General features: G+C 47.4%; 1 protein-coding gene across 6 annotated transcripts in view; it reads left to right on the top strand.

Annotated features, from left to right (window-relative positions):
• Positions 1-18643, top strand: part of BCAS1 (brain enriched myelin associated protein 1) — a 531445-nt gene that overhangs the window by 469175 nt on the left and 43627 nt on the right. For all 6 annotated transcript variants that reach the window (XM_078652060.1, XM_078652059.1, XM_078652057.1 and 3 more), the window contains one exon: positions 9585-9755. In XM_078652060.1, the coding sequence (XP_078508186.1) occupies positions 9585-9755 (171 nt within the window). The remainder of the gene's footprint in view (positions 1-9584; positions 9756-18643) is intronic.

The raw sequence follows: 18643 nt of genomic DNA, 5'->3' as shown, positions 1-18643 counted from the left end.
TTGATGATTATGACAACCTCACAGTTTCCCCTGATATATTCATTCCATCAGGTCAGATTAGCCAGGGAAAGGGCCGTGAAAAAAGTCTGCTGACCATGTCCAAGTCTCAGTGTGGCTCAGCATCCTGTGATTCCAGGCAAATGCCCCAACCTATTCCTACCAAATTGTAATGAGGGCCTTAGTCTCACTGCACAGATGGTCCATCCAAGTATACATTAAGTGAAGCATAGCTTGGGCATGGAAAAGGTGGCACCAACAGAGCCAGTGATTTCACTTGTTCAATGCTTGGCACAGCTCAGCCGTGCTTTAACAGGAATTTAGAGACAGTGAGGTGACCATATGAGAATCTTATTACTGACACCACAAAAAGATTTTTCTAGTTCTAATGCTTCAGATAGCTGTTGCTGAAAACTTTATTTGTGAAACTGAAGACAAGTCTCTCTGCTGAAAGTATTAGGTAGAGAAACTTTGAAAATCATGGGTGATTTTGTCAGAGGCCATTATCAATCACAGATTGGACTGAACTTTTAAATAATTCTGTGTGGCCATTCTCAGGGATAGAGATTACAGGTGGAGAGAAGTAATGAAGAGTGGCATGCTGCTCATGGTATATTTTTGTTTCTACCTCATAGAGGACATTTGAGGATAGTATAGACCAACATGTCTCCAACTTTTTCAGAACAATAAGAAGGTGCACCATACAACAGTCAACTTTAGAGTAGTCAAACAATTCAGATTGATATCCAAAAGTATGTTCAAAATTCTTCTTTTATTCAGTCATATTCATGTACAAAACGGTATATACAGCAGAAAAACAGCCAACGTGTTTCGTCCTAAACATTGGACTTCTTCAGGTCAAGCTAGAAAGATCCCATCAGGGAGTGGCAGTCAAACTCTTATCCCTACCATGATGCTGATGCCTGCACTGACACGCTGTAGGGATTAGGGATGTTCCCTTCTGGCTGCCTTTTCATGGCGGTCCCACTGCCATGGAAAGGCAGCCAGTATGGGACTTCGGGGGCCTCAATCAAGGCCGCGGTCCCCCATGGGCCACTGGGCCATTGCTAAGTGTCCCGAGGGGCACATGTTGTGCCTCCTCACACATCCATGCACCGTGTGCCAGGCTCCACATGGTGCCTGGCACACGGTGCATGGATGTGCACTAAGTGCCTTTTACTACTGCGGCTTGTGCTGCGGCCCTTTTCCTTGGCTGCATCGCAATTTACAGTAGAAAAAGTCACTTTCTAACTGCCTGGATGGCAGTCCTATCATAATAGGGTAGGTGGGACCACTGACTCATTGTCGAGCAGTCACTTGCCCGTAGCGATGGCCGTCAGACACTCATCCACCCGCCATCGTAATCAGGCTCTAAGTCTACGAAGACTGTGCAAAAAAAGATATATAATTTTGTAGAGCCCTGCTCTGCCACAGCTTTCAGCCTTGCCCTCCTGAAGATATTTGACCTTTAGATATCTAGGAGCAAAGGTAAAACCCTTAACGAGATTGGACCACCACCTCCTTCCTAATTTCACTATGTCTTAGTTCCCATGTCAGTGCCCAAGGTACATATATACCGAGGCCTTGGTGCTTGCTCTTAATTGTTGATGGGGAGTGAACCATCAACTTGTATCTACTCATCCTTCATCACCGGTCTGCAGTGGAGGGTGTCTAGGACTCTGTCTATCACACCCCATGGACCACATCTAATTTATGAATTCCCATTGCTTCCTTGGAATACGTTTTTGATTTCAAAATAACTCCTTAACCCTACATCCAGTTGTATGTCACCTTACTAATTAAATATTTCTTTTTTTTGTTACATTTGGTTGGAAAGTTTAAGTAATTTATTTCATAAGTGTAATAACCTTTTGTGGTTATGGCTCAGAACCACAGTTTATCTAATAGGAATTAGAGTATTCTTGCTTCAAGGAAGTACAGCTGTAAAACTCACCAAAACAGCAAAAACTCTCCCTTACAATTTGCAGTCCCGTTTTAGACTATGCCTCTTTAATGTCTCCACACTAAGCTGTTGCAATGTGCATTAAAACAGAATTCTTAATATAGAAAAATGTTGTTAATACAAATATTAAAATTCTTGAAAATGCCAGAAGTCTCAAAATTATTCTCGGTATTTAAACCTTAAGAGCCTGGCAGCCAGTGCTTCAGCAAGGCATATAGGTAATGGAAACAGGCAAAAATACTATAGAAATTGTGCTACAGATGTCACTTTGATAAGCCACTTAGTCCTTATGACAGCTCATGATCAAACATTGGACCCTTATAATCCGATATCCCCCCCCCACCCCACCGACTTTCCCTTGTCTTCTGACATGTCTATTTTGTTCCTAAGTAAGGATTTTCCTGGAATTTTCTCTGATCCTTGTTGGCTCTTTTTGAGATGTATCACTTTCATTCTCCTCTTACCACTGATGGTCAGCTATTCCATCGCCAAAAGAATAATGGCCAAGGAGACCCACAGTGTGTTGCTGACAAGACAAGAAACAATATACAGGCAATGTTGCAACTTTGCAAATGCCATGTTCAGCGGGAACTCTTTATCATAATAACTATTACCCATCTTTCCTAACACCCCAGCCAGAAACAATAACACTTGCTGTCTTCCTCTCTTTGTTATTCTCTGGTGGATTTTCAAGAACAAGAAACAATATTAGGTTTGTGCTACCAGCTGGGAATCCTTTCTTCTGCACCTTTGTTCTATTACTGCAGCCAAATTATGCAATATATATTACTGTGTACAACATGTTTGAAATCCATTTGTTTTTATCATATGATTATGTTTTTTAGATGAGTGCAATCAATGAATGCTGCTGAGAGTACAATATTTCTCTATCGATTTGATGCTATACATCCATGTTTTCAAACTATCCATAAATGCATATAGCATCATCCTTTGCCTGATGATGGTAAGGGTTGCTGATAGGGTTAAGCATTAGAAAGCGATTCAGCCCCTCACCTCTAGCATCTTTAGTCTGAGGGACTCACAGAAATGGACCGTCTCCTCCCTAAAGCTTCATGGACAGTTTAACGCTCACCTCATTTTGAAAATTCAATAAGTCCCTCATTCCAACTACTTATGGTTGCTAAGCCCACCTCCACTGCTGAGCATACTTCATGCCTGCCGTCCTCAAGTGCCTTTGCTAATATAAAGTAATCTAATTGCCTACTACACAGTTTATGGATATCCAATAGCCCTTGGTGTTTGTGTTGCCTCCAACACAGGATTTTATCTGCTACATTTATATTCTTTCCCCCATAGAATTAAATATAAATCCTGTAGCAGCTATTTTTCAACGAAACGTATTACTGTAGGGGCACATTTGTCGATAGGATACCTTGTCTATACGGACATACTGGTATTAACAGATAATCCCTATTTATTTAAGGGCACCCTTTAGGGACAGTGCAAAGTGGAATTTAATAGATAGTGGCAACCGCTTCGGGCCGTTCTCTCTGCACCTCCGCACTCTCCACGTCTAGTATATTCCCGGGCTGCCTTATTGGAACTCAGATGCGAGCCAAGTACTCCTGAGTCAGAAGGGTACTGCCCTAGCCTCGCTTAACACCCTCTCTTGTGGGTTGCTTAATGTTCGTTCGCTCTGTAAGCACCACACTGAGATTGCCCTCCTCATTGAGACCTTGGGGCTCGATGTCCTGTTCCTTACGGAAACTTGGACGCGGGAGGACTGTTTGGTCGAACTGGGCTTGGCTTGTCCTCCAGGTTTTAAAATTACCCACACTCCCCGGTTGAAGAACAGGGGGGGTGGAATTGGTGTCATCTATAGAGAGATGTTGGGTTTCTCCCAGCTGAAGATCAGAGAGGTCTCGGGCTTTGAACTGATGGGGTTCTCCTTTAAAGATCTGGAGAGGACATTGGTCACGGGAGTTTTATGCTATCGCCCACCGGGCTCGGCTCCTTCCTTGTCAGATTTCATCGACTTGATTTACGACCTCTCCAATACTCACTCTAGGCTATTGGTCCTGGGGGATTTTAACCTGTGGTCGGGTGGCCCGCTGGATAGTGCGATTACGACACTTTGCCAAGCTCTCAGTGATATTCAACTGGAACAACTGGTCCTGTCAGCCACTCATAGGAGAGGCCACGTCTTGGACCTGGTCTTCGCAGACGTACAACTAGTGGTGGTAAATGATATCCTATGTCAGTGCTGGACTGACCACTCACTGGTTGCCTTTTCCCTTCATCTGGGGGCCACTCCTTTGGGAATGCTGGTGCCGCACAGACCAAACTGGGCAGACCTTGGTCGAGACTTTTAAATTCATCGCCTCTGCCCTCCCTTTTACCAGATAATTTTTGTCTGAGTGACTCGGTGGAGGAAAGTTACTCCACTCTGTGTCGGTCCATCATTAACACCTTGGACAAGGCGGCGCCCCTTCGTAAGTCTCGTAGCAGACTGAATCGGGCCTGTCCATGGTATACGGAGGAGTTGCGGCAGTTGAAGTTGAGCTGCAAACGTGCTGAGAGAGCCTGGAGGAAGCAGGCCTCGCCCGCAGCGAGGACTTCTTTCAGGCTGGCACTGCAGGGCTACAAGGCGCAGATTAGGTCGGCTAAGGCTGCCTTTCTAGAAACCACCTTGAACCAGGCGCCGAACAAGTCACAAGCCCTGTTTAAGATCGTCAGGGATTTAACCCATCCTAAGTGTGTGGCTAACACGGTCCCTGCGTCACAGACCTTGTGTGACTCCTTGGCGGATGCTTTTGAGGAGAAGACCGCTAAGATCTTGGAAGGCCTAAAAAACTCAGTGCCTCCGGCGCTCGATGTGGGAGCTCCAGGCAGCCCGTCCAGTCGACCCCAACCGGTAGTACTTGACTGCGACTTGGGAGCTCCGGACGGACCGCCTAGTCAACCCCAGCCGAGTGATCCAGACCTCAGTATGGGAGCTCCGGATGCTCCTTCCAGTCGACCCTTGCTGAGTGGACATGCCCTGGCTTTGGGGGCCTTGGGCGTTGGGGCCGGTCCAACCTGGCAAAGCAGGTTTGCCTTGAGTCAGGCAGCCTGGGCAGCCCAGGATACCCCGCCCAGCTGGCCCCGGCCGAGTGGTTTTGTTCCCAGCCTAGGAGCTCCGGAAGCCGCGCCCAGTCGACCCCAACTGAGACACTTTGCTACCCTCCCCTTTGAGGAGTTCTGCAGTCTGGTATGTACGGTGACCTCAGGTTCTTCGCTTGATTCTTTGCCTCCCAAATTCTGGAAGACATTTCAGGCTGAACTGTTTCGGCCTCTGTACTCCATCTGCCTCCAGTCTTTGGAGTCGGCAACGGTCCCTGATTGTTGGAAGCTTGCAGTCGTGTCTCCACTGCTCAAGAAACCGACCTTGGACCCCGCCTGTCTCTCCAACTACAGGCCAATCTCCTTGCTCGCTTTTCCTATTAAGATCGTGGAAAAATGGGTGACCCGCTCTCTCTCTGGCTTCCTGGAAGAAACCGGATGGCTCGATGAGTCGCAGTTCGGTTTCCGCCCCGCACATGGGACGGAGTCCGCACTGGTAACCGTTCTGGACAATCTTCGCTCGCGAGTCGACAGTGGTCGGGCAGCCTTTCTGGTGCTGCTCGACATGTTGGCCGCGTTCGATACGGTTTGCCATCGGACCCTCATCAGGAGGCTTGAGGAGTGCGGGGTTACGGAGAGGGCAAGAGACTGGTTGGTATCCTACCTTCATAACCGACAGCAGATGATCACGCTTCCCCCGTATCAGTCAGAATTGCGGAAAGTAGGGCAGGGGGTTCCACAGGGCTCGGCCATCAGCCCTATACTGTTCAATCTGTACCTCCGCCCTTTGGTCCAGCTTATAAAATCTTTTGGTGTCTCGGCTTTTAATTACGCTGACGATACCCAGCTGGTCTTTTCCCTGGAGGGTAGCAACGCGGTCTCGCTGGAGACATTCCACCGCTGTATGGCAGCTACGGTGGACTGGCTTTGGGCCAACTCCTTACAATTCAATAGCACAAAAACCGAGGTGCTCCTCTGTTCCATGGAACAGACTCCGCGGGCACTCCCGGAGAATTTCTGGCCGGCCATGCTTCCTGAGACGGTTTTGGCCGCGGAGTCAGCCCATAACTTGGGGGTGATCTTCGCCCCAAATCTACAGCAAGACATGCACGTTAACAAGACCATCTCCTCGTGCATGATGCTGCTACGCATGCTGCGCAAAGTACTGCCCCTTCTCCCTGCACATGCCAGGCCAGAAGTAGTTCGCGGGACTATACTGAGTCGTTTAGACTATTGTAACGGGCTACTTCTGGAGGCACCAAAAAATCTGCTGGGGAAGTTACAACGGGTGCAGAACATGGCTGCTAAACTGGCCCTTTCCCGCCCAAACTTCAGCTCCTCTACCCTAGCTTTAAGGGATCTACACTGGCTACCGGTGCACTCACGCGTAATGTATAAAGCGGCCTGCCTAGTGTTTAAGGCGGTCCACCGGCAGGGCCCAGTACCATTGCAAAGTATGTTTGCTTGGTATTCTGCCTCGCGGCCCCTTCGCTCCTCCTCGGCTCAGCTGTCGGTGGTTCCAAGGTTTCAGAGAGTAAGGATGGGCGGCCGCTCGTTTAGTGTCACAGCGGCCAAACTCTGGAACTCCTTGCCTCTCCCCTTAAGAAGTCTGGGGGACTATCTTCCGTTTAGGAAAGCTTTAAAAACCCATCTCTTTCCTAGAGTTGGCTGAACAATGGAAGTGCTAGTGACCGGAATTCAAGCGCCAGGATGCCCTTGGGGCGACAGGACCGCGCTATACAACTATACAAAATAAATAAATAAATAAATAAACCGTAAGGTTGCCTCTTTCAATGCCATTCAACCTGAAATTTTCCACATCTATCATGTAAAGACATAGGGCTTATACATATTCTAAGTGCCAAGCAAAACAACACTCCAAAGCAAGCCTTATCAATCACAGACATGAACATATGATCTGCCTTTTCAGGTACAGCCTACGGCTCCTACATAATGACATTCTGAAATGAAATATCTTAGTTATTCTATTCCCAGACAATGTTACAGCTTCCTGGTCATTGGCCCTTCTCTTAATTTCATGATCATCATAGATTTTTTAGGTTTTATTAATTCTAGTTGTCCTAGTGACACCCCAAAGTACTCCACAATAGCTAGGTTAGCAATGAATAAATGCAATATTTTTTTTATTTCTTTAAAGCCTTTTGTGCTGTATTATTTTTGCCAAACTTGCAGCACTACACATCCCAATTCAACGAAAGAGCAGTAATGATGATAGCATAGTCAATGCCACTGCTTGTGTAAGGTATAGCAGGAAGTGGGAGTGCACTTGTCACTTTAAATTTGAAAAGGGAGTAAGACAGGGGTGTGTGCTCGCCTGTTTCTTTTTTGAATGTATACAAACGGAGTCGAGTCCTCCCTGTCTGCCCTCTCACTGGACATGCCCAAATTCGATCAAACCCCCCTCCCGATCCTGGCATACGGTGGTGACTCGGTACTGATGGCTAGATCGGGGTTGGCCTTACAAAAATGAATCAAACCTTATTCCATCTTTATGGCCTTCCTCGATCTAAAAGTTAATGAATGCAAATCATTTATAATTGTGGCCGGAGCTACTCGAGGTGAGAAACATCCCCACCTTCAGCTGGCAGGTAAGAAACTCGAGGTGGTTGACTCCTTTTCAAATCTTGGAGTGCTCTTTGATAATGATCATTCGTGGTCTAAATTAGTAAAAACAAGAGGCCATGTTATGCAAAGGAGCCTCAATGCTGTCAAGAGATTTGCCAAAAAACTGTGAGGAAGCCCACTGGGTGCAACTAAAAATATTTATTTAGCTAAAATAAAGTTGGCCGTAACATATGCAGCAGGTGTTTGGGGGATGGTTAATGCTGCTTTGTTACAGCAAATGGAAGACTCTGTGTCTTTACCCCAATTAACCCCAAACTACATTTTACATCTTGAATTGGAGCTTCCCTGTTTGAGTGACACAATAAGGTTTGCCCCAGTCCTCCTGTGGCTCTCAATATGGCGGAGAACTACGGTGGACCTGAACCAAACTATCATTACGAAATGCTGTAACCTAGATCACTACAAACGGAGTGGGTGGCTAAATTACATAGAGATCGAATTGAAAGCTCTAGGCCTGGTAAAAGTTTTTCAGGACCCTGATTCCTGTTAAGAGGTTACGAAGAAATGGATAACGGATTTATATATTGTGGAGAAGTGTGGGTTACTGGTTAGAAGCGGCAGACCATGAAGCGGAGGTCGGCCCGGGACCAGGGTTCAATTCCCGGCGCGGCAGGGTCTTGGGTCAATGTCCGCGGATTCGATAATTCTCGCCTAGGTGCCTACGCTAACCATGGGTCCCACTCTGCAACTCCGGGCAATAGCTTGCTTAATCTCCACTACGGCCCTATCAGCGCCGGGGATGCCTGGTTTCACCTTGGGGGTGCCCAGAAGGGAGACCATCTCACATGGAAAGCCAGGACGGGTTTCCCAGTGGTATACAGCGCCAGGACACTGCGAGATGGAATAACAGTGCGCTTTACAAGTATACATTTACATTTACATATACCCAAAGATTAAAATATGTCCGAAGGGAAAAAAAACGTATCCATCATTCCTCCATTGCATACGATCTGGTTCCATTATTATCAGGAGGTTTTCATTATTTATCTCGTATAAATAATTTGCAGCATAGATTTATTTTATTGCGCTCTCAACTGAATATGATTCTGTTACTCCTGGGATACCCACAAATAAATATATATTAGCAGATCTTGCTCCCTGCCCTTGCAACAACTATGCCATCCAGTCAGACGTACATATCATATTATTCTGTAAAAAAGATTCAGAGTAAAGGAAAACATTTATTCTTCTAATCCTGAGGCACCATAATTTTAGGCAATGCCGGGTCGCCATGTATTTTCTAAAGGCCTTACTGGACCCATTTGTAAGTTTCTGTGTCACTTCATTTTTATGGGCCTGTTTTAGGAAGAGGAAAAAGGTGGGTCACATCCTAGTAGTATTGTGCAACTTTAATTATCAACTGTTTTTTTAAATGATTTTAATGGTCTAACTTGGATCACTGCAAATGAGTTCAATACTCATTTTAACTCTGTATATACGTATATTTATAGGTCTGGAAATTTGTGCTTTTATGGTCTGTTTATAAAAGATTGAATAAAGCTGTGTAACTGACTGACTGATAGCATAGTCAATATAGGTCATAGTTTAAAAGCTTAATGTAAAATTAAGTAGTTTACAACAGTGGTATGTGGAATCCGCGCAGCAGCTCATAGTATATGAAGTGCTGGGTAGTGACATAAGAAACAAAAGATCCAGTTGTAAATGCTGATGAATATTTGAGTACATTTGTATTTTCTCTGCAGAGAAGTTTAATACAATTTAATCTACATTTCTAACAATTCAAAACATATTTAAGATCCACATCATCTTAACTTTTAGGTGGAACATTGCATATGCTTTATCACTGATTTAAATACACGTTCATTTTAATAATTGTTTTAGTTTAATTTATCTGTATCAGTGTAATGAAACTTACTTCAAACTGGAATCTAAAGTCTACTTTTTAACAAATTAGAATGCAGCCGAGCCTGAAATGGAGGCCGTAAAGGTTGAATCTACGGTACAGGCGTGTGCTCCCAATAAAGATGACAGCAAAAGCCAAAGTATTGATGACAAAGCAAAGAAATCCAAAGCAGAAGAAAGCAAGCCTCCCAAACCCAAGCTAATGACATTTTTCAAGCAACTGGTAAGCTGAGAACATCGTCCTCATCATCATCACATTATAAAAGTCAATTTTGAGCTACAGTCCAACAAACAGTGTCAAGAACTGATATGTTTCTATTAATTGTGCACCGGTGAAAAATAGGAATGGCACTTTGGGTAGATTTTCTAACACTTGCATGGACACTCGTGTGGCACAACAATTTTGTTCTGCACTCACAAGCTTTTTATAATATATTGCTAATCACCATTATGTTTTGTGTTGTGTTACACTATGCAAGCGCTTGCTGAATACTTTGTAAATCCACCCTTTTTCCTGTCTGTGGCCAAATATACCATCACAATTTCATATGTTATCAGACCCACGGCTGACTTAATGGCCTCCATAGATCATATCTGTGCAGGTCATTATTGCAATCTTAGTCAATCCTTAGCAAATATGTTTGAAAGTTTAAGACTTATGCCTTCATTTCCCCAGATTCATTTCAAACCATCAGTCCAATGGACTTACATTATTAATAGAATGCTTGTCTAAACACAATATAACAATATGGTTTTTGCCATTCTTGTTTTATATTCAGCTCAGTCCACTGCTCAAACACATAGCTCATATTTTTGCATATATTTTTGTCCATATTTCCTTAGTAATGCATCAAGGCACAGAACACTTGTCGCTCTTAACGCCTTAACCGCGGTCGCAATTCCGCTGCGGTGCGGGCGTTCTAAAGGGTGTGCGGGGCTGCATTGACTAATGGTCATTTGTAGCATCAGGTAGGGAGTGCTCCCGTCGGCCAACGGCCAGCGGGATCATAGAAGGGGTTAAGCAGACATGTACATGGTTCAGCTTGGGGAACTACAATAGACCATGTGCTGTTAAATTGAGGCTTGGTCAAAGGCCACATCATCTATTCAGGGAACGTATAGCTATGATCTTACCTATGAGTTCTTTTCATCCTGAGGCCACTTGTGTGGCTTATGTGTGTACAACTAAATTTGTATTGTTCAAATGTGTGTTGGTATTTTAGAATGTCATTGCTTGTATGGGTGTGATATAATAATATCATAGTCAGAAATATTGTTTGACATGCCACGTCCTAAATATCATTTACAAAAATATCGTCCTACTGAGTGTGGAATTTCTATTACTATTTTTAACCGGGCAATATTTATGTTGACTATATTTAGCACGCAAGATTTATTTCAGACGATGTTCAAACTACAATATTCTGGTGCCACACTCTTCAAATGTATGCATTCCAAGACTGTAGAATTCATTCTAAAAATGTGTATATCTACACTCATAGGTTTACAAGTACATATGTAGTATACTGATGCATATTTTTCATTCTCAAAATACTATTTATGGGAAGCTATGACAGTAAGAGCTTGGGGATTTACACATGGGTAAATATATATGGTTTAAATTTATGCATCAGATTTTTTTAATAGTTTTTATTTTTGGGAAAAATATTTTTCTCTGAGGAAACAAAACATCTTCCCCATGAACCCCCAAGTTTGTGGTGTTCATGGTATTTCCAACCAATATGTGTATTTAGCCCTGCCTTTGACAGAAGTAAACATTTGGCCTGATCCTGTTTGGATGTGGACAATTTAAATGTTGGTGTATATTCACAAATATGTGAAACTGTGGGAAGGCACAGATTTTACATTGATTTTACATATATTCTGGAATTTCCACTTCTCAAACTTGTGAGTAGATTCAATCCCACTTATTATTATATTATTCAGATATCAAACTGCATACAGTTATTACATTTGCAAGTGTAGATTTATGTGTCAACAATTTCAAACTTAGGTGCACAAATAGTTTTGTGGCACCTCCCAGCATCCATCCCTCCTCCCACGGCCTACTGAATGGAGGCTGCAGTGTGACCCCATTAAGCAGGTCCCAGGGTCCCGCTCTTCCCGTGCTGATAAATAGCTCCTGTTCTCTCCTTGCTTTTCCCTTGTTTTGATTAATTTCTCCTTGTCTCGTCCCCTGTTTTCTGAGTGGCTTCTCCTTGTTTTTCCCTAATTTTCCATTGTTTTCCCCATGCTTCCCCCCGTTCTCATTGCTTTCTCCTTGCTTTTTCCCTCATTGCCTCTCCGGCCTGCCACCCATTTTTCCCGCCTTCCGCCTACCCCCACCCACCACCTTCCAGGGCACCTCCACCCTCCCACGACCTACTTAACAGAGGCTGTAGTGCCGTCCCACAGCAGGATCACTCAGCAGGCACATGCAGCTGGCATGCATGTCGGGTATGCCAAAGGCATGACCCTGTTGCCAGGCAGGTCGCCGCCCACGCCGCGCAGCTTCACCTGACTGTGCCCGTGTCTGAGTCTCAGCTGCTGTTGTAGTTCAAGGCCCGCCTCCACCCACAGGCTTCTGTAACTGCATTTGTGCTGCTGTGCCCATTTTGCCTTCTGTGCCGCGCCGGGCCAGCTTCCCACCGCTGCGTCCCCTGCGGTCCCGCCCCCGCTCTTTGCCTCTGTAAACTGTATTTTGTGCCTTTCTTTGCCTTCTGTAACTGCATTTTGTGCTGTTTTGCCCGTTTTGCCTTCTGTTCCTCGCCGGTCCCGCATCCCGTCGCTGCGCCCCCTGCGGCCCCGTCCCCCCGCTCACCCATTCGCCGATCCCCCCCTCCCAGCTCCTCCTCCTCCCTCCCACCTCCCCTTCCTACGGTGGCCGCTGCGCAGCTGCGCAGGGGGCGCGCCTCTGGTGTGCCAAAGGCAAGCCCATATGTGACCGCGCCCAGCGCCAGAACCCCTGGCCCCTGCGAACAGCACAACGCCTGACTGCGCTACGATGCCAGCACCCTCCATGCACTCAACCCCGGACGAGAACACACCTGCTACCGGGACAACCCGAAGGGCACCCAAGGACCTTTCACCTGTTGGAACTGCAGCTTCACCAGCATCCGCCCGACAAACCACTGCACAGGAAAGAACCCAACCACCTAAGATGCATCCTCCTCAGCACCTGCTCCGCCCGCAAACACGCCGTTGAACTCTGGGACCTACTCAACTCAACGTTCCAAGATGTCGCCTTCCTGACGGAGACCTGGCTGAACCCCGCCTCAGCACCCGACATCGCCATAGCTATCCCGGATGGTTACAAGATCACCCGCAGAAACGCACCAATGGAGTTGGAGGAGGAATCGCCATCGTCCACCCTCAAGGTCTCTACCAACTTCGACGACACCCTCAACACCGCCGGACACTTGCTCTTCCAGATCCACACCCACCCCTACACCACACTCAGAGGAACCCTCGTCTACAGACCCCCCGGACCCCAACCACAGTTCAGCGACTCCATCGCCGACTTCATCAGCACACACGCCCTCGAATACACCGACTACATCCTCCTCGGGGACCGGAACTTCTACCTCAAGAACAACAATGACACCAACTCCACCACCCTGATCAACAACCTTGCCAACCTTGGACTCAGACAACTCGACACAACACCCACCCCAGCTGCCGGCCACACCCTCGACCCGATCTTCTCAGCAAGCGCCCACGTCTCCTTCAACCACACCACCACACTCCACCAGACCAACCATCGCTGCATCCACTTCACCTTCACCGAACAGATGCCCCGCTGCTGCTGGAGCAAAGACCAGCTAACCACCACCCTCGCCCAGAGCCCACCCTCCGACCCCACCTATGCCTATAACTTCAGACAGTGGATCTACGACTGCACCAACACCCTCGCCCCGCTCAAGAAACCCTCCAACAGTCACACCAGCAAGAAAGCCAGCTGGTTCACCAAAGACCTCCAGGCCTCCAAACGAACATGCCGAGAACTGGAGAAGAACTGGCTCCGCGAACAAACACCCGACAGCTACGCAGCCCACAAGAATGCCACCCTCAGACATCATCACCTCATCAGATCCGCCAAAAGTACCTCATTCAAAGACCGCCTAGACAGCATCGCACACAACAGCAAAGAGCTCTTCAACATCTTGAAGGAACTCTCCAACCCCAGCTCCAACGCCATTGACATCACTCCTATGCAAGACCTGTGCGACTCGATGGCCACCTTCTTCCACCGCAAGATCGCTGACATCCACGACAGCTTCAACGTCAGGACTGCCCCGACAACCACTGAGACCTCCCGCCCCTACAACCACCACCCGCACCAATCGCCTGCTCTCCTGGACCAACATCAACAACAACGACACCAGCAAGATCATGAACACCATCCCTCAGACCCATGCCCACACCACATCTTCATCAAAACCAGCACAGCCATCGCACCCCATCTCCGGAAAGTAATCAACATCTCCTTCGAGACAGAAACCTTCCTGGAAAGCTGGAAGCATGCAGAGATCAAGGCCTTACTCAAGAAACCCAAGGCAGACCCCACGGACCTCAAGTACTTTCGGCCCATCTCCCTGCTCCCGTTCCCAGCGAAGGTCATTGAGAAAACCGTCAACAAACAACTGACCCGCTACCTCGAGGAGAACAGCATCCTGGACCCAACCCAGTCCGGGTTCCGCAGCAACTACAGCACCGAAACTGCCCTCATCGCCACCACCGATGACATCAGGACCCTGCTAGACAACGGAGATACAGCGGCCCTCATCCTCCTGGACCTGTCAGCCGCCTTCGACACGGTTTGCCACGCACACTACTATCACGCCTCCATGACGCCAGGATCCAAGAGAAAGCCCTGGACACAGAGCGTCCACCTTCCCCCCTTCCGCTCCGATGCCACCGAGATCATCTGCGGCATACACCAGGGCTCAGCCCAATGCTGTTCAACATCTACATGGCACCCCTCGCCCATGCCGCCCTTCAACACAACCTCAACATAATTTCCTACGCCGATGACACCCAGCTGATCCTCCCCCTCACCAAAGACCCCCTCACCACCAAAACCAACCTCCACGAAGGAATGAAGGCCATCGCCGAATGGATGAGGAACTGCCAACTGAAGCTGAACTCGGAGAAGACGGGGTTCCTCATCCTCGGAACCACCCCTTCAGCCTGGGACGACTCCTGGTGGCCGGCCGCACTGGGAACAGCCCCAACACCCACCGACCACGCACGTAACCTGGGGGTCATCCTCAACTCGACTTCTCCATGACTAAGTAGGTAAACGCCGTCTCCTCCTCCTGCTTCCACACCCTCCAAATGCTCTCCAGGATCTACAAGTGGATCCCCACCGATATGAGAAGAACTGTCACCCAGGCCCTCGTCAGCAGCAGGTTGGCCTACGGAAACGCACTCTACGCAGGAGCTTCGGCCAAACTCCTGATACGGCTGCAATGTATCCAGAACTCCTCTGCACGTCTGATCCTCAACATCCCCCACTGCAGCCACATCACACCCCACCTGAGAGACCTGCACTAGTTCCCTATCAACAAGAGGATAACCTTCAAGCTCCTCACCCATGCACACAAAGCACTCCACAACACCGGGCCAGCGTACTTCAACAGGTGACTCAGCTTCTATACCCCCACCTGCCAACTCTGCTCTGCCGGCCTTGCCCTTGCCCGCATCCAAAGAGCTAGTTCCGGCGGCAGATCTTTCTCCCACCTCGCTGCCAAGACCTGGAAACCCTCCCCTGGAAACCCTCAGTAGACTCCTCAAGACCTGGCTCTTCGAGAAGTAGCAGCACCCCCCACCCCCGGGCACCTTGAGACCCTCACGGGTAAGTAGTGTGCTTTACAAATGATAAGATTGATTGATTGCTTGATTGATTGATTGATTGATTGATTGATTGAGTAACCCTGGTCCCCAGCCCACCCACAGATACAAAGCCACCATCCTCCGTGCCATGAAAACTGGACAACCGAGCAAATGCTCCTGCACCACCGCACTGCATTCTACGGTAGGACTGTTCTTTTGCGCCAGTTGCACCATCTCCTGCACCTGCACAACCACAATTATGCCTCAAAGCATCAAGCTAACCCCTTGCCACACCACACTAAAAGTGATACATTGACTTTACTGCCTACTCCTTAATACACACACCATGTGCAAGCATTCCACCAAACTATGGGACCTCCTCGCCACCCTCACATCTGACATTGTCTTCCTCACCAAGACCTTGCTCAGCCCATAACTGTACCATACATTGCCATTGCAATCCCCCACTGATATAAAATCACTCACCAGGATTGCACCAACAAGTCAGGAGGAGGAATAACCATCATCCATATAGAGATCATGCATTGCACCATCACCACCCAAAACACCACCACCCTCATGGACCACCTCGACTTCAAGCTCCACAGTGACAGCAAGACAATCATCAGACGCACCCGTACATACTGACCTCCAGGCCCATGCAACAACTTTTGCTACACCATTGTGGACTTCATTGTACCCCTAGTCTTAGACTCCAAGGCTACATCTTCCTGGGAGACTTATACTTCCACATCAATGACCCCAATGACAACAACACGACACAGCTCCTCGACAGTATGAATAGCCTCAGAGTGACCCTGATCATCCACTACCTAATGCACAACGCAGGACCCACACTGGACACCATCTTCACCTCCAGCAACTGCATCAAAAACAGTCACGTCACAGAACTCACATGAATCGACCACTCCATTGTCCACTTCAGCATCACCAGTCCCCACACGGCAACACCCACTATGGACAGCAGCCCCATCGCAGGTGGACAACATTTCGACAACCAGCTGGCCTGGCATCCTCAATACCTCCAACCTCGCTACTGCTACCAACCTCAAACAAGGAAATAAGAACTTAAATGCCTGGATCACCAACTGTGCCAGCAACATTCCCCCATCAGTGAGAAACAACCAGAGAAAACCCTCCAAAAAGAACTCAGAACAGTGAAATGAAACAGCAAAAAGGTGAAGACCAGATAGTGCACCAGCTAGGACACCCCCAACAGGGCAGCCTTCAAGACCTCCATCAACTTCTTCCACCACCTACTGAGGGCAACAAAGAAGACAGACCTAACTGCACGCCTCAAAACTAGTAGCTACAACAGCAGGAAACTATTTAACATTGTTACGAAATTCTCTAACCAGGCAGCGAGAGAAAAAAACTTCACACCCTCACAAGAGCTGTGCGACAACCCTGCCGACTTCTTCCATCACAAGATTGCAACTAAATACAAGAAAACTTTGAACTCCAACCTACACCTATGGACTTCTACGACAGATACCCTACCACCGCAACCAACACAATCCACAACTGACCACTTGGAACATCCTGTCCACACACATCACCTCCACCATAAAATTCATCCACTCCACTGCCTTCCGAACCAGCTTCCGTAGCAATCACAGCACAGAGACTGCTCTGATCGCAGCCACCGACCCTTCTCAACTGAGGAGAAACAGCAGCTCTGATACTCCTTGACTTCTCAGCAGCCTTCGACACTGTATCCCACCAGACGCTCATCAAAAGACTCCACCACATTGGCATCAAAGGGGACACGTTCAGATGAATCACCTCCTTCCATACCGGTAGAACCCAAAGGCTGCATCTCCCAATCCAAGAATATTGTGTGGTGTCCCCCAGGGCACAACATCAGATCCCATGGTCTCAACATAATTTCCTAAGCATACAACACCCAACTCATCCTCTCACTCTCCTAGGACCTTACCACCACCAGGACCAACTTCCACAGCCGACTGAATGAAGAACAACTGTGTGCAGTTGAACACTGACAAAATGAAAGTATTGATGTTCGGCAATAACAGCAATACATGGAATGGGACCTGCCCTCACTCGCTCCGATTATGCCAGGAACCTTGGAATCATCAACAGCAAGAAGCTCACCATGAAATCACAGATCAACTCTGTCTCCTCAGCTGGCTTCCTCACTCTGCGCCTGCTACATAAGATCTTCAATTGGCTACCCCCGTACACAAGACACATCACCAGCTGACTGGACTGCGGCAACTATCTCTATGTAGAAATTGCGACACACCTCCTACAGAAACTTCAAACATGAAGAACATCGCAGCCAGACTCATCCTCGAACTTGCCCAATGAACCCACATCACACCCCTCCTCAGGCAATTCCACTTGCTCCCTGTACAGAAGAGATGCCAATTCAAGCTTCTGACCCACACACCAATCTCTACACAACCAAGGACCCGCCTACTTTAACCACCACCTGAACCTCCACCAACCGTCGAAAAGAGTACTCTCTGCCTTTCAGTATTCCACATTTCCAGCATCTACCGAAGCAGAATTGGAGGTCGCTCCTTCTTCCACATCGCAGCAAAGAGCCGGAACAACCTTCACCCTCCCCCCCCCAGTACCATCACTTCACTTCGGAATTCAGAAGGGCCCTCAAGATTTGGCTGTGCGAATGAGCCCCCAGGACCTGCAAGCGCATGGATACCCTATAGGTGATTAGCTGCACTTTACAAATCCCGAGTGATTGATTGATATGTGGTCATAATGTAAAACTCATTTTGATGTAAGCTATGTAGATGTATTTTTAAGTTGAACTGTGGACTTATTTTATGTTCTTGTAACACCGAGGTGAGCTTATGAGCAGGTATTTTCATGTTTATGCAAAACAAAGCAGCAGTGAATTTCGAGGCCAAATAATTCTTCAAAATTATAAGACAGAGAATACTATATCACTTTGAGAAATGAATGAATACATAATTCACATGGTACGTTCACTAAATGTTATAAATACATAGGGATGTCTCATGTCTCTCATTATAAATACATAGGTATGGCTCATGTCTTTTATTAAAGCATCTAAAATGATAGAACTCCGAGACAACCTGAGAGCAAGAAGTAATTTGCCTCTCTCGAGAGCTTCTCTGGCCCTACAGATACAGACGGTTGAAGTCAGGCTGTCTTTGTAAGTCCTGTCCTTTGCAATTGTGTGCTGAATGGAAACAGCTCATTGTGGGATTTGCAGACCCGCATACATAACAGACACCATATTTTACT

The sequence above is a fragment of the Lissotriton helveticus genome, chromosome 7 (assembly GCF_964261635.1).
Source record: "Lissotriton helveticus chromosome 7, aLisHel1.1, whole genome shotgun sequence".
Lineage (NCBI taxonomy): Eukaryota > Metazoa > Chordata > Amphibia > Caudata > Salamandridae > Lissotriton > Lissotriton helveticus.
This window is presented reverse-complemented; position numbering and strand designations above follow the sequence as displayed.